Consider the following 22,575-nt stretch of genomic DNA (forward strand, 5'->3'; position numbering starts at 1 on the left):
ATTGAGCCCAGAAGTTTCAAATAAAAGCCACCAGATGTCGCTATAATCAAATCAAAAGGAAACGATCTGAAAACGTACCCACGCATACTACACCTAGGGGTCCGATTGTTAAAACCAACGTAGTAGGGAGATATGTCAGTGGCTGTTGGCTGCTAAGGAACCAGTAAAGGTTAATTACACCCTGAAAAGTAATAAGATGAAACAATGTTTTGGCTGTTGAGCCTTGCTTGACACCTAAAGAAGGCTCAGCAGCCACACACATCTGGTACTGTATTGTGTAAGGGTAAATAATCCAGTGGATGCTGCACTTCCCCACAGGAAATTTCAAGGAATACTAATTATTATAATAAGAACAAAATCCAAGAGGCACAGCCTTAGGAATGTGGGATTACTACAATATCCTTACCATTAAATAATTATTTGATGTCTGTGCTTATAATCCATTCTTCTGTCTGCGGTGACAAAGGGCCGCAAACGTCCCTCCACTGAGCTGAGGATGGATTTAATAAATCACTAAAGAGGCCATGATGATTTTTGAAGTGTTTTTGAAAGATTTCAATTATTTAAAATATTTACACCTCTTGAAATATTTTGAAGTGTTCTTAAAATGTTTACCTGACAGTGGTGATTTCATTTAAAACATTAACCTTAGTTACTATACAGATTTCCGATACGCAATTCATGTTAAAAAGCTAATGTTGTCTAGGGCTATGTAAAACACACTGCTGTCCGGTTTGATACTTTATACTCCTTAATAGTCTGGTGGGACATGTGTTCTTGGAGGTGCGATAGATATTTAAAAGATGTTAATCACATTTTTCAAAGGTTCTAGTTATTAATGTTAACCATAATATTCTGTATTTTTAAAACATAAAGGATGCCCTTTGCTTATAGATTTAGCAAATTTAATGTTTACAGAGAGATTAAATAATATTTGTTAAAACGTCTAAATGAGAAAGCTCTCCCTATCATCTGTTTTTTTTTATTATTTTCACCAGAATCCAATATAAATCCAATATAGATTAGGCATTTTTAGTTTAAGTGTTGTGTCAAGAAAGCATACATAAACTTCGATGGCCTGTGCTCCATTAATGAAGACCATGCTTTTCAGTTTGACTTAGACTGTAATCCTTTAGCAGTGACCTTTATTAACACTGGACATAAATACATCTGCAGTAAATTAACACCACATAGACATTACTTGTCTACGCTGTTTATATACGTAAAATCATAAATTAAGATTACCAAATTTAACTAATTAACTTTTTGATGAAATACATCAGACATACATTAAAAGAATATCATTCATATCTTTTATATCATGCTTTTTTCTGTGAAAGCCATTATTCTGGTTTACAGCATGCAAGAATACATCCATCAGATGACCGGGCACTTCCTGTGTTTTCTCACGGAGAGTTCAGCCTTCATGTGTGGTAAAATCAACAGTCGTATGACTGTTTTGATCTTTATGAGAAGGCTTTATTGTATGTATGTGCCTTGTGTGCTAAAGGGAATGCAGAAAAATTGAATGAAAAAACTAAACACAACTAAAAATCTTCTGTGCTTGAATTTTCCACTCTTTAAAAACTAGCGTGAATTTACAAAGCAACAGACATCACCGATATTGTAAATTTTAAATTCAGATGAATTCTGTAATGATATTGTAGAAGCGAAAAAAAAGATTTCAGGAAATGAGGGAGAAATGAATAATTCAGACAAATTTGGTAGTTTTGAAATATTGTTTTCTTCTTTGAGTTTGCTGAGCTTTGGAAGGCTTTGGTACCTTGAAGTTACCCTCCATTGCTCCTGTGCCATTCTGCTTCTGGACAGTTTGTCGGCGATGTCATGTCACTGTATTGCACGGTTTCTTCATCGCCAGCCTGCTCCGGGCGCCTCCTGCCGCGCAGGCCGTGTACGAATGGAGCTGCGCCCAACCTTCCTGGATTAACACGACCGCACAACAGAGATGATCAGGAACATGAGGCTGAGGATGGCCAGAGCTGAGAACATGAAGAGAAGCCCAGCAAAGACAGAATTGCTCAAGGGCAGGACGACTAGCCGGGCTTCAGCAGGGACCATGTTTGAGAGAATCAGCATGTAGCCCATAGACCAGGCTATATTGCTATTGTTTACCTGCGAGGAAAGAAAGAACACAAATTCAGGGTAATGGTACGATCGAGCAAAACAAAAGACATTTCTCAAAAAACAAATCCGTTGGAAGTATTTCAATAGTCCAATGCTGGAGAATGCGACTGTTTCTGGACAGACAGTGGACATATACCTGTGTGCTATGAATAAAGTTAACAGTTACAGCTCAGAATGTTGTGCTCTCTAAAAACATGTGATGTCTTGTAAGCACATGCAGAATCTGAGCATTTTGAATAAAAGGCAGGTCCAGTCCTTGTCCAACATCCTAGGAACGGGAACAGCACAGAAACAGACCAATGAAAGCGATGTTAGTCAGCAGTTCCTAACCTGTGGTCTGTGAGGCAGCTACAGCAGGTCCATGGAAAGGATGTCTGTGACATGGAATGAAATTTAAGACCTACAATAAAGATTCCAGTCTTGCGTATTGGCATTTTATCATCATCTAATTAAGTCACTTTCTGTGGTTGTTAAACCATAGGCAGGGTCCACATAAAACACACCTAGGACACATGTCATTCTGTTACTCTAAAAGATAATAGTTATAAAGAAAAGGACAACAGTGTGTTCAATGTACTGTATGCCTCCATGTGCTGCCATGATGAGAGAAGTGCCTGAGTAATGCAGTTAGTCTAATATGCTTGCAGCGACACAGCAATATATTAGTTTAGTAAATTGTTGATTGTTGAAAGAATGGGTCTTGGCAATGTCACTCAAAGGTGTGGGAGGAGTCTGGCCACATGTTCTCTCTCCCGTGTGCAGTAACTAGGTTAGTAGCTGCAAGATTAGGCATGGAAAACACACCACTGGCCATTTCAAATCAGGTGAGGATAAAAAATAATTCTAAAAATTAAATATATAAATTCTGAATTAAAAAACAAAATGTCCAAATGTCAGTGTTCTCCACTATTGTCATTTCTGTTTCAAGAGTAGAGATGTAAATGGTAAAAATTGTGTAAATGACTAGAACAATGTATATCCAAATGCAACCTTTTTCAGCAGAGTGTAAAATACTTTGTAAAATATTTTAAACTACAGATTTTTCCTTACTCCTCTTACCTCTTTTTGAAATCTGATCTGCTCCCAGGTCTGTGAATTAAATTTATATCCATACACCAGCAGATTGTAGATGTAGTTTGCAGAGAAACAGTAAGACCGTAGGTATGACTCCTTCACACTTGAGTAATTTGATTGGAGCTGCAAACAGATATGAAAATAAATGTTCACTGTTTTACACCAGTACTTTGTGTGGAAGATGCTTGCTTGGGTAGTGCAGATGAAGAACTCCTACACATAAAACACTCATGACAAACAAGATGGCGCCGACAGGGAAGGCTGCCGTCCTGCGAGCTCCCATTCGTCCTTGTCTATTTCTTTATTTTTTGTTGTTCTTCATACTGCTAACTGCACATACTGCTTGCTCGGTGATTAGTTATGACCAACAAACACTTATAAACATAAGATCGAATATTGGCACAGTTAAATCTACACCAATAATTACTGCCGACTATATGGATTGTGGTGTCTCACCTGTACCTGTACAGTCCATTTGCAAATCTTTCAGCTGTACAAAGAGAAAAGTATGGAAGTCCGTCTCCGCCAGGGAGTAAAAAAAAAACCACCTCCGTTTCCGCCAGGGAATTAAAAAAAACCCTCTATGGTATCTCGCAATTGTGACTTTATATCTCAGAATTGCGACCTGATATCTCGCAATTGCGACTTTTTATCTCACATTTCATTGCCTGTCCTTTCATTGTAACGGATTCGGGTTCTAGGGCTTGTGCCCTCGCCGCTCCCAACCTAGTTCGTCCCTCACTGCATGGGCTCGAACCCAGGTCTTGCCACCAAGCAACTACAACGGCAACACATTTTAATTAATGTGCTTAGTGAAACCAGGCATTGACTAGAATACCTCTTTAATGTAGTCTAGGAAATCAGTGATTCAAAATTCTCAGACAATTGCTCTTATACAATTAGGGTGTGAGCTGATGACTGAAAAAAGGACTCACGTCTTTCCACTTCCTCGAACAGAAGGACCATGTGGTTGAATTGAAGTCTTCAAGAGAAAAAGAACCTTTTAGTTTTAAAGCTCCAGTTGTGTAATAGAACCCAGCATATGCCTGAAACAACACCCAGAATTGCTTGGTCACAATAATCTTCATATACAATTTGTATCCAGATGTATCGTTAAGCCTAACACATTTAAAATATAACGTATACATTATTTGTGCTGTATTACTGCATTATCTTTGCTAGCTAACCTAAATTCTTTGTTAAATATGATGAACCAAAAGGTATTTTTAACAGAACAGAAATTTAAATATATATTTTTACATTGCTGTTGAGTGTTTGAAAACCTACCACAAACATTCCAGTAAGAGCCGGCTGGTAGACCCCATTGAAAGAGCAATGCTCCTCCCCCTCGCAAGAGGAGAGATTGAATATGGAGAGCACTGTTTCTCTACACAGAGCTGGGTCTCCTGTTCCAACGAAGGTGACATGTTTCTTGGGATTGTAATTGACTGGCTTCTTTGCTGCTGTACACTGACTTCCAAAGATATATTCTTCAGGGATTACAGCGCTGTAGTCTTGAGGGTAACATGGGTTTTCTGAGGTGCCAGAAGACTTCTGGGGAAGAGAACACAGACATCCTTGCAACAACGATCGTTTGCATGTCTGACAAGATGATGGCAATCATCCCCATTCCAGATCTTTTTACATTGTGGTTTAAAAGACCCTCATGTATCATCTACTGTGCATTTGAAAAGTATTCAGACCCTTACAGGCTTCTCTCGTGTCGAAAAGTTCATGTGGGGATCTGTGTCAGCATACTGTACTATACGAAGTCAATTTCGGGTGATCTTCTCTATTCGCATGCAGGTTTCGACTGAGTGGCCTCTCTGCCTCTCCCCTCTCCCAGCTCTTGTTCTCCTGTGCTATTTAATCTTTGCTGTCTGCCCTGTCTTTCTCACACCCGAAGAAGGCTCCATAGCCGAAACGTTGTGTTTTCGCTCTTCTCTTTTCAGCAGGGAATAAACCTATTGTTCCTTACTGTACTGTGCGTTGACTGCAAAGGAGCAAGTCAGGTCTAATTGCTTACTGAAACATAGAAACGCAACATTTAAGCTATTGAGCGTTTCTTTAGGTTTTAGAATTAACCTTCTGTTACAGCCATGAGTTTAGAATACTCTTTTGAAAGCTCTATGATAAACAGATAAATGCAATAATTTAGTCTAAGATTTCCTGATTTCAGATTGCCCACTTCTGCCAAGAAAGTCCTAGTAAATTCATGGCATAAATGACGAATTTCCACAAACTGGCTAGATGTTACCAAATGGGTAGGATGGGTCGTAAAGCCCATCTTACTGTACGTTCTTAAAAAGGACATTTATGTGAATATTTCTAGAACACTTTTTTGGGGGTGTACTACCTCTTAAACTACTGAAATACAAAACTATTTCTGGGCGGATTCCATTCATGCATTATTTTTCAAATTACAGAGAGAATATGGACATTATGTAGACAGACATAACACATTTCTTATTGCAATACATCTTGCTCATAATGACTGTGCCTGAGGTTGTATGTCATATAATTTTGTAGCTCCAACCCTCCAAACCTCATACAATAATTAAAAAATATTTTCTCACACCACTTTATCAAATTCACCATCACTTTGCATTATTTACAGTTTACGCTTCCTTCCACATTTAGAGAATAATAATTCCTTTCAGTTCAGTTCAGTAAAAAACAACCCTGAAGCTTAGAAAATAGATGGATGGTTGGGTGGAATAAACATATTCCACTGATAAACGCTGTTTCAAGTGTATTTTGCTGAGTGATATTTCCAGGTAAAATAATGTGCCTTTATTAGACAAAAACAGGATGAGACGGCCAAATACTGTACATCAATTCATAGCAATTGTGACGGTCAATAATTTAATCCCTTAATGTATTTTCGGTCTTATTTTGTGAAGCCAGTGTTTTGTTAATGCACAAAGCGGCGACTTCATGATAGATCATAGATCAAATAGAATCACAATTCCCATCCATTAGGTATTAGAAGCCTTCCAGGGAAGTAAACACTGACAGTTGGTAATTAGATATTCCTGGGATGAATATGGAGCTCTTAAAAAAGCTTCACTATCCACATGACACATACTGTATGGAAAACATAGAAGTGTGGATTCATAACAATATATCATCTCCTGTGTCACAGCCAATATATTGTAATGATGGGTGTGCAATTGGGAACATTTGTATTTTTTATCTGTGCTATAAATTCACAAAGCTTTAATATGACCATACTGTATATGCAGTGAAAATAATCCAGCCTAACATTCAAAAGGCTTTAGAATATACAGGATGGGCATCATCATCATGAGCAGAATGAAGTCTTACAAACGAAGAGGCTCTGCAATGGATTGGTAATTGTACCACATTAGGCAGCCAACAGCAGCAGAGAATCATTCAGGCAAATAAAAAAGAGAATTCAGAGCTGAGGATGGCAGACAAGAGGGTTAAAAATCTGCTTGAATGTTAGCAGACAGAAACAGGTAATGGTGGCGTGAAGAATTACAGGTAAAAAAGAATACTAGCTATAGTCTGCTGTGTGCATTAAATTGTACACTCTCAGATAAGAAAATTATCATCCAGATATCTTTTAAAAGAATATACCTGCACCAGAGCTGCTAGGACTTGCCTCTCTGCTTCATTCCTTCCGTAGCACGTGTAACTGTGAGTGTACACACTATACTCGTAGCCGTAGAGTGTGACTCTCCCGGATCTGTCACTGCTGTCAGGGTCTTCTGGGCTGAAAGCTATCTGGGTAGAAGCCCCACCTAAGTCCAGAGACCCAACGGTCTTCGCTCCGTGAGGGTGCACCCAGGCATTCCAGATGTTTTTCTGCAAGATAAGGAGAGGTGAAGCCTGTGAACAGAGGTACCAATTTACACAGAGCTTGTGATGAACAGCGAACAAACACTGACGCAATGAAAAGCAAGCCACAGGTGCAGCTCCTTGCCCAGGTGTCATTCTGAGCTTCCTTTGACTGTTGACTGTTGTTGGGAAAAGGAGGATGAACTCATGATCTCACTTTGCTCCAAGTAAAGCACCACAGGTGTCCATACATCTCCCAGACACTTACTAATATGAGTCTATAAATACAAGGGCTGTGTAAGGCTGTAGTCTGACAGATCAGCATTTTTTACTGAGACACTTTACTGTAGTGATTCTGTTCAATGTGCGATACATAAGACTACATTATTTTATAATTGCATGGTAAATGATTATTTCGTTCTCAGCAACATAATAAAGAAAATAGAGAAACGATGCATTTGTTGACTTTGCCTGTGCTATTCTAGAATAAATTAAAAAGGCTTTACTGGAGACAGCAGTATTACTACAATTGCTTCTTTCTATCTTTGCCATTAATCCCAGAGATTGTTTTTGTACATCTAGTCCCTTTTATTTTCTAAATATGATATTTACAAAATTGTATCAGATGTTTTGGATGGCAACTAAGACATTTCCACAGGAAAAATTAATTATAGTAACTTGCATTTATTCATCCACTTTCAGTGATTGTTTAGTCCAATACAGGTTCATCGTGGTGAGTTCTTAACCTGGTGGACAATAGGCGTCCAGGACAGAACATCAGCTTAGTGTCAGGCACGAACACAGATGTGCCAGTTGAGGGACAGTTGAGATACTCCATGTAACACAGAAAGCATGTGTTTGGGCTCTGGCACCAGCACACATACAGTATGCACAGGAGGAACTCCACTCAAGTTTACAAACATGCAACTAAGAGGGTGTCAGGCTGGGACTTCAGGACAATGAAGCAGTAATGTCCAACATGTATATCGCTAATTGTGTATGTAAAGTAAAATTAAATGATAGCACGTGTCTTTTCATTGTTGACAAAGCAAACTATTTTAGTATTTGGGCAGTTGTTTAAGGAAAACGTTTTGCGTGTGGCACCGTTCACCTGATAACATTGACATTCTTACCTAAATACAGCCAAGTTTCAACGCACCTCCAGGAAATTATCCATTAGATAGTTGGCAGTAATCCATCCGTAGAGTCCCTCCTCTTCCCCAGAGATGATAGAAGCATTCTGGAAGTGGAATGGGAGCCTCTGGAGGTACCTTTCCATTTCGGACATGATTGCGTAGGCAGCAGTTGCATTCTTCGACCTAGTTATTTCAATCAGGAACATTTTGGTAAATTGCAGTTGGTTTAATATCTTCTTAGCTGAGAATCAGCAAGACATACAGTACAGTACAGACTTCTGAAACAAATGCAACCACTACAGTCCCCGTCTTGTGCAGTGTTGCTGGTAACTCGATTCATTAACCCTGCCAAACTCAGATGTGAAAACTGCAGGTTGTGGACCTACGAAACACTTACATAGAAGAAGCCATCTTGATGTCCCATAGTGACACATACTGTACCTTTAAAACCTCAGTGATCTTAGCAATGGAACCAGCCTTTCGAAGTTCTTCAGCTAATAACACTTGACATGATGAAGCTCAGTCTTCAAATAATCCGTATTCAAATCATACTGTATATGGCAGCTGGATCTTGTACAAGGTAGACTAAGCACTTGATGAATATGATATATGACTCTGGAACCACATTACTTATTTTGCATAGAATAAAAAAGTTTAAGAAAGGGATAGAACACATATGAATGTTTCAAGGTTTGATTCTAGGTTGCAAGTATGTAAATGGGTGAAGTTTTGCAAGGCTGTTTTTTCATTTGTCTGATCTGTATAAACCTTCTTAAAGGCTCACAAACAAGGCGTTATGTATAGTAATCATGTACAAATTATACGATGCTTACTGTAGGTTACCTTAGTAATCTCATCCCAGCGGTTGCTCCCAGAAAGATGGGTGTGGTGTTATGCTGGGAAGGTGGTATTTTTTGCTGCGTTTTGTTCATGCAGTCTTCCATTGAACTCCAAGACCTGTGGTCCTGTTCTGCATTAAGACCCAAACTCGATATCCCGGGACCTGAGAAGCATGAGTGTCATCTTCAGCAGTGAAGGCGGAATGCATCTCCAGTAATGCGATCTGGAGTGCATTTTCAGCAAATACTAAACCTTGAAGCATCATCCAGGTTTATATCTATTATTGTTGACATGTTCCTTAAGTATAGCAAATGATTAGGTTTGGAAAATTACACTCCAAGCACATGATAGTTTGGGAAGGAACAAAGATGGCTGTCTGTCTTCTTAAAACCTTTTTCTAACCACTGGATTATTGTGTTTTCATCACAGAGCTACAGCAGAGTTTGGAGAAATTCTCCGCATTGCTCACTGCTGTCACGTCCCTCAGACGCTATACTGCATTTCTCCTGGGAACACCGAAGTGTTTTGAAATGACAGGCCATGACTTCTCAACCATTGCTAAAATTAAGGAATCATTCATTGCAGATTTCGAACACTACTCAGAATACCTACATGTAAACATAGTAGAACATTACAGCATATTTCTGCAAACTGAAATATTTTTCTCAATGGATTCCATTCTGTAATACTGAGACAGAAGCCAGCAAATACAGAATATATTGCAGAAGCACATTAACTGTATCTGCACTGCAGTTATAGGGATCTACAGGGACTAGTGGTTTTTAGTATTGATCTTTCTTATTGTCTTCCATCGAATATGGATTTGTTAAACATTTCTTGCAGAAATCAGTTTAATTATTAATGTAAACCCTGCTTTATACCAATAGAATACATGTGTTGAACATTGTTCCTTAAATGTTTAATTTGACTTCTTGAAATGTTTTGCATCAGTCTAAAAGTTTGAAAATGGTATTTATTGTTGACTAATCTTGTACAGGCATAGATGTCACATTAGGTTACACATGGTACAATATACTGTATATACACATGGTCTATATATATATACTGTATATTGGTCTGTCACAATCAACCGTTCCCTCTGTCTAGGAGTTTATACAATATCTTTTATCAAAGTTTTTTCTTGTTCACAATTCTTCACGTACTGTATAAACAGTAAACTCTTACCGTCGATATTGCAAATCATAATCTGTTTGACAACTCCAGTATTGTTCTCCTTTTCAGCAGGCCACTTATAAACATACACTGTTGTCCGTGAGGATCCAGCATCAAGGACAATTCCATACTGTAAGGACAGAAGGAAAACAATCATTTATTGAACTTTATGTGCTTCTCCCCTTACAAAGAGGAAACATGCTCACTTGACTTATGGGTGTGCATGTTACAATAGTCATTTTAGAGCTGCTTTGGGTTTTTAAGCTCATTTGTAATCTGTTTGTCACAGTGCTGCACATCAGCTATCGTATGCTCTTCATTTCCATTGCTTATTTGTTTTAATGGTTTTGAGGGATTTTGGAAATGGAAGGGAAGTCATTTTCTTCATTTTTAAAGACCACTACATGAGTTATAATTAGTCTCCAAGGCCCTCACATTTAGAGTAAATGTTCTAGGCCAGTCAGTCTCCTTAATGGCTTTTGTGTTAAGTCCTTGTAAAAAACTCAGTGTAAAGAGGGCTCTCCTACTCTTAGAGTGAAGGCTGTAGCCCGAAGTGGAAGAAGGCTGTGTAATAGATTCCAGAGACGTCAGCAGGCGGAAAGAAAGAAGAAGAGATAGTAAATCAGATTAAAGAAAGGCTGCGGTTTCGGTGCTGTGAGTGAGCTTGAAAAGTGATGGCAGAGGGATGGCTGAGTGGAGGGGAGACAGGTCAGGCTGAGGATCCACGAGGGGAAACGAGAACAGGTGAAAACGGAGAAAGGAGCTGCTTCAGAGCTGTGTGTTGAGGAGAAGCTGTGGCGTGAAGCAAAAGACAGAGAGAAAAGTGTGACGTGAAACAGGGAACTGAAAGAGAACCAAGCAAGAGCAGGGTCAGAAATTCACAGGTCAGGGCCAGAGGAGAGAAGCAATGAGGTGGGAAATTGTGTGAAAAGCATCTGAATGTTTAAGGATGAGGACATAGTGGATTGAAGCAGTGAAAGTATGTATACTCTACACATGTGTGTGTTTTTGTTCAGTGTATAATCACACCTGTGCCTTTTCTAAAACTCTTTTCCTTGTAACTGCATTTGCACTACCCCTATTTCAAAATTGACCAAATTTAAAATATTCTGCATTTGAAGTGGGCATCCTGAAAACAAGCATTTGTTCTTTATACAGAATCTATTGGAATGACAATCACTAATCCTGTGCTTCATGTTACAACCTTGCCCCCCATAAAATCATATTTTTTACATAAAAATTCATAAAATGCCACTCTTTTGTCATCTCACTGATCACTATCCAAGTCCAGGTGTTTTTATGGCTTCAGTGTGCAAAGCAATGCACAGCACAGCCCTATACAGCCAAATTGTTACTGAACTACCATGTTGGAATTGCTTTATTTTCCAGTTGGTTGCATCATACTTAATTTAACTCGAATACTGAAATTGAACAATTTACTATGAGACCATGCTATTAGTACCTTAGTGTCTTACCTTATCTCCTGGTGACAAGTAGCGCGTTTTATGAATCTGGATAATGGCCACTGTGACGATGACGGTCAGGCTTGTCAGAAGAAAAAGAAGAGCAAGAGCAGCAGCCAGCTTGGAAGCCATTTCCTGTGTCAGAAATGACCAGGAGCACTGAAAGCACAAGAAGTGCAAAAGCTTTTCACTGCTGCTCTCTGAAGGGCGACCAAAACAAAAATACCCATTCTCGTGATACAAGTTTAAAGGAAGATGGATTTCACAGTCATGCGCTGGAATTTGTACTACGTTCTTTATATTAAACCCATTTGCGGGTTTTTCTAACACATTCTAAGATGGGTTAGAAACACATTTCTAACCCATCTTTTTTCTAACACAGTGATAACTAACACATATCGTAAAAAAAAATCTCTAGCTGGGTTTTAACCTCCTATATATTTTTTTTAAATGATAAAGAGCTGTTTCCGTTCAGTTTTTATCTTGTATCCACTGTTCTGCCACAGGTCACATTAAAGCTCACACTTCTGATGTTCTGGACTATGTCTGTGTCTATGCGTGTTGGGGCCAGGGAGTTGTGTCTTGTACTTCTGTTTAGGGTTTGAATACTTCTGGAATAAGAAGCTCATGTACTGAGCATTTACGTGACTGTGTCACCATGCTCACACGAATGAGAGAAGTCATGTATCCCCAGAGCAAAATGGTTTGGCCTAGGGTCCGGTTTTCCACTAGGAGAAGGTACAAAAGCGACAATTTCGCTAAGAATATCCCATAACCGCCGTGTTTCCTTCACACACCTTAGCTAACTAATTTGAATACATGGTGAAAATAACATGAGCGAACACTTGTGTTTGAACTCCAGGGAGGATCTTGTTTGCAGTAAAAATAGAATACAATGTGTCAGCAATAAAGTATACCTCTGCTTACCTCAGCAAATACAATAATTACAGATATCGTTCTCTCAGATTCACTTCTTCTCCAAAAACGGCAAAAGTTTACCACAGTCAGATGAGACGAGGTACATTTTGCTGAATGCTATCATTTTGGGAGGGGGTTACAGTTCACAAACAACGGAATTGTAAATATGCATCTTTATTTAGAAAAAGGACTTTCTAAATGCTGTTTATGAAGTTCATTTTGCCACTCTGTAGCTTATGTTTTGACTTCAGATATTTTTAAAGTGCAATTCTGATTGTAAACCAGTGAGTGTATGCATATACAGTAAATATAAATGCATATGTAAAAAGGTATCTACATTTTTACTTCCAATAATGTCTTAAAATATCTTTATAGCTTCACAAAAACATGTGAAGAACTCACTACTGTTCTCACTATTGTGTAGTTTCTTAATATATGTTTAAAAGTTTGTCTCCCCTTACAGCGCCATGTAAATTGCTATTTTCTTACAGCTAAGATTGATATTTTTATATGCTTCACTTAAAATTGACAGATATCAGATCAAACAAGATTAAAGAAAATTCCTGGTACCTATCATCTACTGTGCTGTCATAGCAGATGAGACTCAACGGGAGAGACCTAGACACATATTTACAATGAGGTGGAACAGCCAGGATATCTGAAAAACCTCACAGATCAGATTTATAATCAGCTCCTGCATGTCTGCACAGACAGTACAAGCCTCCTCATAATTGTCTACTCTCTTTTTCACATTTTAACGCACTTGGAATTTTACATAAACAGTTTAACTCATTTTACCATTTTTGTTGCTAAATGAAACCTCTTTCTTAAAATCAACATGAATTTATTTCTCAGTTGTTTAATTCTAATCAGACTTCTTCAATTCAAGAGACTTCCTTTCTGTCGGTCAGCAATGTGTTATTTAATAAATACATTTTAGTGAGATCACTACTTCCTAAGTACTTTAGAATGTGTCAACATTTAGCTGCTATTAGGCCTTAATAGGCTCAATGCCTTACTCAAATGCATCATTTACTCTAAAATGTGTCCTTTTAACTCATTTAAAATGCAAATGAACAATTGACAGAATATTTTAGATTAAGTTAGCATATTCAAACTGTAAGTATGTCAGTTTTTATAGATTTTATTTTGATGGATTTGTTCCATAATTTTTCCCCCTAATAAGCAAGAACCACTGATTACTTACGCTGGTATGACAGACATATCTAAAGATTTTTCAAATATTATCTGTTTTTAGAAACCGCCTTTCTTTCAGGTAGAAAATGGATGTAAAATGGCAGGCAGCATTGTTTGCACTACGTTTTATTTCTCGATTGTTTCATAGTCATTTTAGCTTTTCATTACAGCTTCTTAAAAAGTGAATAGCAATACAAGGCAGTGTGAAACTTTTTTTGCAAGAACACTACTGCGAACTTTCAGAAAAGAGAAAAATTACTACTCCTCTTCCCCAGAGGGTTATGGCAGAGATGTATTTGTGTAGAGTGCCACAGATTGGCATACGTATCTGCCTGTATGCATTGCTTTTGTGCATCTCTCTTGGTGTTCTAAACATTCAAACAATTAGCTGCAAAAAAACAGTGATGGAGCCTGATCATACAATGTAGAGTATAACATAAAATAAACCAACATCCCTCCGGGTTCCAGTCGGCATTCTGGTAAGGCACAGGGAATTGTAATCATTTAGAAATGCTTGCAAGAGTCTGCCACTGGACAAGGCTGTGATGGAAGGCGTTGGGGACCCTCTACAACCAGCACAGTTGTGTTTGTATCTCCGCCAGAAGTAGACAAAGATAGTTTGCCTCCATCACATTACTCTGCATCACCAGCAGTGAGGATTTAATGCAGATAAAACATTTATTTAATTTTGGAACTAGGGTCTCTGTTCATACTGAAAATATAAAATACAATCTTTAATAAGACATTCAATTAACAATTGATATGATAATATAATAAAATAATAACACTATTTTGACCCATATATTGATATGACTTTTTATGCCAAAGTAAAAAAAATCTATTCCAGAAGTCTCCAGCAGATTATATTGTTTAAAATGCAAAATACTAAAATGGAAATTACATTAAAACATTTCAAATTATTTTTTTTTCAGTTATTGAACCAATTACCTTCAGGTTTTAAAAGGGTTCATGCAACTTGTGCTTTTCAGCTGCTTAAATAAAAAGTTTATACGTGCAGAGAATATGAACACATTTTAATTATTGTCCTTTTTCTTATATTGTTAGTAATCACACAGCATTTTGGATAAAAAATAAAATTATTTTGTTTTCTTTAAATTGTGTTATTTCCATTAACCCCACTGAAGTAATTTAGGTGAAGATATGCCTAATGACAAAGTAAGAATTACTGTATAGATAGTTGCTAATACAATGCCCTAAATGTAACATAATTATTCAGTTACTTCACAGAGAAATTAGGATTAGCAAATCATATCTACAAGAAAGGAACCTTAAGCACCATATAGTTTAAAACACACATTATGCATAATGCTCCAGAAATAAAATGTCTTATATCCCGAAATGTAGTTGTATACAATACATTCCTAATGGTCCACTTACCTTTCTGTAAGGTCCTTCTTAAAATCCTTCTTAAAATGACATTACTTTCCTTTGCTAAATATAGGTTCTCAGTGATTTACATGGGCTGGCTGCCTCTGCTCAGCAGATCGTGGTTTACAAGGATGATTCTGTGCTTTAGATCAGTGCTCTATATGCATTTGGGCCACTCCCAGATTCTCAGTGCTACCTTAAGAACATGCACAAGTTTTATGATTGGTGAAGAACCATGACTGCAGCTTTGTCTACAAGTCATCACTCATCACACATAAGTCCCTTTTAATTCCACAAACTGACCTTCCTACAACACAGAACCTTAATATAGCAAGGCATGATCTGTCTTTATCTTTAAATGGGATTCACTCGTTCTGCAAAATGGACCGCATGGAAAGTGTATATTAAAAATTCACACGATCTCTCAAAACTCCTCAGGAACAGGATAGGACTGTTAAAATGTTCAGATTTACAAAAGAAGAAATTGTGTTCTACGACAGCTTTTTTAAATAATGAGGAAATCTAGACTTTTTACATCTTGAAATTTTTAAATGGTGTAACCATCTGATTCATACATTATACATAAAAGTATTGATTATATATTTTATAGAGGGCAGTACACAGTGGTCAGCATTGCTGTCTCATGGTGCTGGGGCACTGGGTTCAATTCTGGACTTGGAGCGCTGTCTGTGTGAAGTTTGTATGTTCTCCCATGTTCATCTGAGTTTTCTTTGGCTGCTCCAGTTTCCTCCCACAACACAAAGACATGCTCGTGGGTTAAGTGGCTTCTGGGAAAACTGACCCTGAAGTAAGTGCATGTGTGTTTGTGTCTGTGTCTGTGTGTGCCAGGGGATGAACTGGCGTCTCGTCCAGGGTGTATCCTGTCTGGAATAGGCTCTGGCACTGCCTCAGCTTGTGTGATGTAACAGAAACCTTAGGATGCAGCCTCTTGTCTGGGAGGAACTAAAGGGGTTGAGTCACCAATGTGTATCAACCTGTAAAATATAAGTGACACAAAAAAGAATACAACTAAAATTCAACTTAACTAATAATTCATTCGATGGAGCATATAAAAAAGAAAATTTTACTGAACTGAAAAAGACTAAAGGTATCCTTTAATCAACTTTAATGGTAGCTTCATTACTGGAACGTGAAGCTGAAAAAAATGGATGTGCCAGATGCATTCAGATAGAAAGGAAATTGTGAGAAATAAACTGACTTACTCTCCTAATTCATCAAACACTAAAGTGTAACTTATTTTTAGCAACTGGTTATATGATTTGATATCCATTTGTCTGAAAGAGCCCGAAAGAGAGCTCTTCTTAATTAGATTTGAAAACTGAGACGTAAAGGCTATCCAAGCCTTTAGAAACTCCCGTTCGAATTTTCTCACTAAAAATTAATGTGATTTACCACTTGTTTTATTCCAATACAAGCATCACACTTTTGTATTTGAGCAACATTTTCTCTTTTTTTGATCACAAATTATAAACATTCATATGCAAGTCAAAAGCTATAAGCCTGAATTTTAACCCATACTGTACTTGTTTAAACCCCCCGGCTGCTGTGTGTTCAACTGAAAATCATAACTTGAGTGAGAAGAGTCCTCTTATACAGTAAATGCAAATTGAAAGGGAGCATAACATTAATGTGACATAAATATAGTATGTGGAAAATAAAATATTTATTTTTATTTATTTATTTTTTAAATAAAGCTGACAGTTGTACAAAAACACCTATTTATTTCAAGCCTTTAACTGATAATTCTGGTGGTGCAGTCAAGGAATATAATTGTTTCCTCCGTTCTGAAGGCTCCACGGCCGAAATGTTGTGTTTTTTTCTGCTCTTTTCAGCATGGAATACACCTATTACTTGTTCCTTTGCAACATTTTGAGGATGTTATTACGCAGATGTGATAAGTCAAGCCGGCTGCATGGAAAGAACTAGCGGACAGCGACGTCTAGAGCTCAGTTTGGTATCCTAGACCAGGACAAACACGAGTCAAGCCGCTGGTTTGTTGTACAGGTTCCTGAACTGTACGGTGTGGTGCATGTGTACATGTGTACAGGACCGAGCATTTAAGAAAAAACCTTTTTAATCTAGCATCAAATAACACAAAGGAGAAAATGTATCCCCAACAAAAGGATAAAGGAGAAAAAACAAAAAAAGCACAGAACAGTACGCTACCAGAGGTAATTAAATCAGAATCCAAGTCAAAATTTGACATATATCAATTGTGTTTTTTGCCTTGTTATTTTTCGAGGTTTTAATGGAGTTCAAGTCATATTACTTTTCCCTTTAGCAGGCGTTACAGAAGGGAGTAGCACTAAACCCTTTTGTTCTGTGGATGTAATAATCTATACATAACAGCGCTAACAGATTAAATTCTAGATTAATGCACAGAGCGGGACAGAGCAGCCGCTCCGGAGAAGCCCCTCGCTGACGTCAGTGCGCAGCGGCGTCACGCACGGCGCGCCTGCGCAGACGGCAGCGGCTGTGCGGGCGGAAGGCCGTATCTGAGCGGAGCGGAAGTGCGGTGGTCCTTTCTGTCTGGGCTGCCGACATGGTGAGTGCATGCGGCGACTCGCTGGGTAGAAAACCTAGAATATTCGCCGGGATGTTTCTCGCATGTGAAGGTGTAAAAGCCTAGGATCGTTTTCTGAAGGCGCCGTAAGGGAAATACAATGGAAAGACGATGATATTGTGGATCGTTGCGCTGAAATGTGTGGAAGAATCTTCTGGGGGTTGTTAGCGTGGTGAGACCAGCCATTAGATTGAGGCCTGCAGTGAGCTCTGCCCGGCCTTTTCGGAGGAAAAGCCGCTCAATTGTGTGTTTAATTACGTGTACAGTTGACTTTTTGCACCAGTGTAGTTTTTTTTTTGTCTTTTGTTTCTGTTGAAACTGCTGTGTGGACGCTGTTGGAGAATTAGTTTTGTGCATTCTAAGAGCCGCTTAAATATATATTATCTAGTAAGGTCTGTGTATTTATAAGACATTTTACGGCATTCGGAAGTACTTTGTTGAAATAATTCGGTTTATTCTGGTTTTCATCCGTTACGATTACCCAGTCTCATTTTTTTAGCTTTAAGTAGCGTGTGGTAATATTTTGAATAGCATCCTAAATGCTGTCTATATGTTGTGCCAACATAAATCGTGTAAACGTCTAAATTGTAGTTATTTGTGCAATATTCTTTCAAGGAAAACTTGGATCAAATCTTGAGAGAGTAATCTCTTAAATTGTAGTGATATTTTCGCCTCGCACGACAAACCACATGACTTAACTGCTTGATCCCGAAGCGCTTTGAAGCCTCATCTCATTGCTGCAACCTGAGCACCGTATGTCTCTGGGGCGCCCTTGAATCCGGGGTCTGCGGGGTTCACAAAGCTTCTCTTATGTTCCAGTAAAACCCTTGTAAATCCTGAACACAAATCGATTATACCTCCTGCCTCACTGCTCAATTTACGAAGTTTAGATCTCCTTCTTACTGCTTTTCAATGGTGACACGGGCCTTCTGTCCGGGAGAGCTGCTGCTTCAAATCCGTCTGGATTTTCCCTCTTCTGCCAGAGCATAGTTCACTTTTGTAGCCTTTTCCATTCTTGTCTGTGCCCCCACACACGCCGGACAAGTCATTTTGGTGTATTGGCATGTAGGCTCCTCCTTCTTAGACAGTCTATAATGTGTAAAATCAGTTTTTTAAAGAACTGTACAGTTATAGAAGTGGCAGGCATTCCGGTTGTGGTTCTTTGCAATTTTCACAGCTAGAACATTTTTACCTTCTGGTTCTGCTGTGGTTTTTGTGTCAGTTAAGCAGGTTGTTTTGGGGGCGAGTTGAGGTCCGCTGGCCGTGTGTGTTCCGTGCTTACCTGTGTGTTTCCCAGGTGTGCCCGGGGCTGTGCTGCTGGAGGCCTGACAGTACGTGCGCTGTGTTCTGTTGCAGGTGTTCAAGCGCTTTGTTGAGATTGGCAGGGTGGCCTATGTGTCCTTTGGCCCCCATGCAGGCAAACTGGTGGCCATCATTGACGTCATTGACCAGAACAGGGTAAGAGATCAGCTTTACCCCTCGGAAGTTCTTAATCTCCTCGTTCATGACAGTGTTGTTTGGTGTCCCTCTTCCATACTTGATTATAAGAAAGTTTAACATATTTGAATGGTTCAATGACCTGTGACTGGAGTTCCATTTTGTTATTGTTTACTGCTGCTAATCAAGTCCAGGTTGTGGTTTAGTTTGTATTGGGTCAGGATGCATGTGCCCCAGAACCCTTTTTTGAAATGATTGACAGACTGTAAATGCTTTACCTGCAGCCATTCGCTGTTCACCCCCATTTCTGTGTGTCTTGTAGGCGCTGGTGGATGGGCCGTGCACCGGTGTGAAAAGACAGGCTATGCCCTTCAAGTGCATGCAGCTCACCGATTTTGTCATCAAAGTCCCACACAGGTACGTTTTTGAGAAAAGCCTCTCGTTTGTTTTTGGGTATTTAGACGCTGGTACAAGAGCCTGTCAAACCTTGGGGTCAAAAGACCTTTCTGATGAAAAGGCCGGCAATTTGAAGCAACAGGAAAGAATCAGAAACGTAACAGAGTAATTGAGAATATCAATATCCACGGTTCGTAATCTATTGAAGAAACGGTAATACAGAACCATTGATGATTTTCGCATAAAGATGTTTTAGCTGTCCCAACCTTCTTGTAATATTGTAACTTCGTTAATGAACATGCAGATAATTACCATACAGGAGGTATTTAATACTGCTGGTTAACTCTGTGGACCTGTATACTGAAGAGTGTATTAGTATGGGTTTAGTAATTAAACTTTTTCCTTTTCACAGTGCTCGTCAGAAGTTTGTGAGACGTGCCTGGGAGAAGGCTCAGGTTAACGAGAAGTGGGTCGAGACCAGCTGGGCAAAGAAAATCGAAGCCAGGCAAAAGGTGTGGATCTTTGTCATTCGTGCCTTGACGTACAATTATAGCTTACAGGTTAAGTTTAAAGTTTTGGGAGAGAGAGGCCGTATTCAGGAAGGGAGTATGGTCTACCAGCACTTCTCTGTGCTGTTTGAATGACATGAGCAAACTGTTTGGTTGGTTGAAGTGCTTGGTGTAGTTCTTTAACAGCTTGCATCCTGTGCCACAGAGCCGTGCCATTGCAAAATAAATATTATGGCCCGGAGAATTATACAGCTGAAATGCAGTGAAATGTTAGAAATCAATGAGTTAGATAGCTTCTCCGTGTGCAGTGGGTATAGCTGAATGTGTAGTGTGAAGCAGAAGGCTGTCTGTTCTTGTCAGTGGGTTTGTTTTATGGTTGCTGCTCTGCTTTATTTACAGAGGGCCAAAATGTCCGACTTTGACCGCTACAAGGTGATGAAGGCCAAGAGAATGGTATGTTGGTTTTGAAAAAATTTAAAGGCGTTTCTCTCATAGGCTCAGGTGACAGGTGTGCCTTTTTTCTTTGCCCTCAATGTCACTTTAGTAACATTCCTGTTCATGTTTAGTGAAGGCAAGTTTTTTTTCTTAAAGATTTTTGTGGTACGCAAGCTTTGATTTTTTTTTTAATCGAATCAAAACAGAATATTTCAGACAAAACTTAGTCAGCTTTTTAGGAATACATTACCTTTTTCTAAACAACTGAATGAGGACTTTTAAGCTGAAATGTCCCCAAAAAAACTTGTGTAAAGCCAAAAGGCTTTTCAGTCATTTCTATCTTGCAATTCAAAATTGCTCTAAAAACATTTAAAACAAATGCTACTAAAAACAACGAATAACATCACTTTTTTAGGTCCTTGAAATGACCCTTGTCTAATTTATATCCTTGCCTAAGAAATTCCTGGCATCCATTTCATAACGTGATCAGATCAGATAGTGGGAATGTTTCTGTGCTTTTTGGAAAGGCTGCTTTATTTCATAAACTGCTTTAAAAGTACCAGTAAGTTGCATGCAGTATGTTTTCCAAGATTTAGTGAACAAAGTTTAATAAAATGCCTCTTATAAATTGAGTACAATTCAAAGGTGAATTGTTATTAAGGCATTGGGTTTCATTAAGACAGTGGGCATGGTTTAACTGCAGATTTAACAAAGAATTGAGATTTTAACCATATCAAAATAAACATTTGAAAATATTTTATGTTGTAATGGTTTGTAAACGGAACGCGAATCTTGTATTAGTAAAACGTCTGCTGATTTGCTCAAGTTCTAAACGTTTGGTCTTGTGTTTTTACAGAGGAACAAAATCATCAAGCACGAGGTGAAGAAGCTCCAAAAAGCAGCACAGAAAAAAGCATAATTTTTTAAGATATAAAATAAAATTGCTGTCTTAAACTGAAGAGTGGTTTGCTTTTGTTTTCTAGATATTTTGTTCATTTTAAACTTTACATAAGTTATACGGTTGAGGTAAGGGGGTGTTCTTTTCCAAGTTGGTTTAAAAGTCTGATTTTAACCTCAAAGTTGTCCGTAGGCTGACAGTTTTCATTACACCTTTAATGTGGGGTTCTATATATTGATGGAACATGGGCTTGTTGATAACACTCCCTTTCTCTGACCGTGGATAATTTTTTAAATATCTAATTCTTGGGACAACAGGCTATACAGCTCAAGTCAGTTTATCATGCCCTGAGTTTGAATAATATAGTAGTAATGTATATAAGAAGACATTTCTGTAAGAAGCCGAGTTAGACCTCTGTAGGTATTCTTTAAAAAATTCTGTAATTCTCCCAAAGCATCATTTTTATATTAGTTACAGGCAATTGTATACAAATGCTGTACGTTTTGCTGTGAAACATAAAAGACTGTAGAAGGTCTTTCGTAAAACCCCTGGTCAATTTTACATAATTGATTAATTCATAGTTAAACATCTTCCACTGGCTAAACAACTTTTTAACTTGACAAGTATGATGTATTAATTGGCTGTTAATAGTAGCACATCCTTCATTTTACATAAACTAGAACTTGCAAGCAGTGGAACTATGCAGACTATGCAGATGTGCTCTCTTACCCTGTAAATTTAAGTGACATTTTAGATAACTACATCATAATCTTGAAGTCCAGGAACTGTAATGTAGTTATTTGTGATATTTCTGCAGAGCATAATCAAGGTTTTAGGTTTTGTCAAAATGACAATGGGTTAGGAGGCTACTAAGTATCCAATCAATAACTTTAGCCTCACTGACTTAAACGTCATCATGGTTTGTGGTTTACTACCCGTTTTGTTCTTCTATAGTATCTTTATATGATATCTTCTGACAATTCTGAAAAATTGCTGTTATTTGTGATCATGTCTAAAGAATTGTATTGTTGTGGTTTACATCTATTCTAATGTTGGCTGAAAACGTTTAACACATGTCCTTGGGAATTTTTTTCATCTTTAAATCAAGGAAGAATGCAGTTCAAGAGTGTTGATTATATGCTGTACATGTGGTATAAAAACATAAATGGAAATGGTG

General features: G+C 38.3%; 2 protein-coding genes across 2 annotated transcripts; one reads left to right on the plus strand and one right to left on the minus strand.

Moving 5' to 3' along the window:
- Positions 1–1,944: 1,944 nt before the first annotated feature.
- Positions 1,945–19,072, minus strand: entpd3 (ectonucleoside triphosphate diphosphohydrolase 3). Its single transcript, XM_088928577.1, has 10 exons — positions 18,627–19,072; positions 11,648–11,794; positions 10,185–10,302; positions 9,003–9,162; positions 8,183–8,342; positions 6,823–7,050; positions 4,507–4,773; positions 4,155–4,265; positions 3,205–3,342; positions 1,945–2,133 (listed from the first exon to the last, which is right to left on the minus strand). Exons 2-10 carry the CDS (start codon positions 11,765–11,767, stop codon positions 1,945–1,947), a joined length of 1,491 nt encoding a protein of 496 aa, XP_088784703.1. The 5' UTR covers positions 11,768–11,794; positions 18,627–19,072.
- Positions 14,912–21,454, plus strand: rpl14 (ribosomal protein L14). The gene is made up of 7 exons (XM_088929479.1): positions 14,912–14,926; positions 17,589–17,705; positions 19,080–19,181; positions 19,483–19,577; positions 19,969–20,068; positions 20,465–20,518; positions 21,357–21,454. Exons 1-7 carry the CDS (start codon positions 14,912–14,914, stop codon positions 21,417–21,419), a joined length of 546 nt encoding a protein of 181 aa, XP_088785605.1. The 3' UTR covers positions 21,420–21,454.
- Positions 21,455–22,575: the final 1,121 nt, after the last annotated feature.

The sequence above is a fragment of the Atractosteus spatula genome, chromosome 12 (assembly GCF_055471065.1).
Source record: "Atractosteus spatula isolate fAtrSpa1 chromosome 12, fAtrSpa1.hap1, whole genome shotgun sequence".
Classification (NCBI taxonomy): Eukaryota; Metazoa; Chordata; class Actinopteri; order Semionotiformes; family Lepisosteidae; genus Atractosteus; species Atractosteus spatula.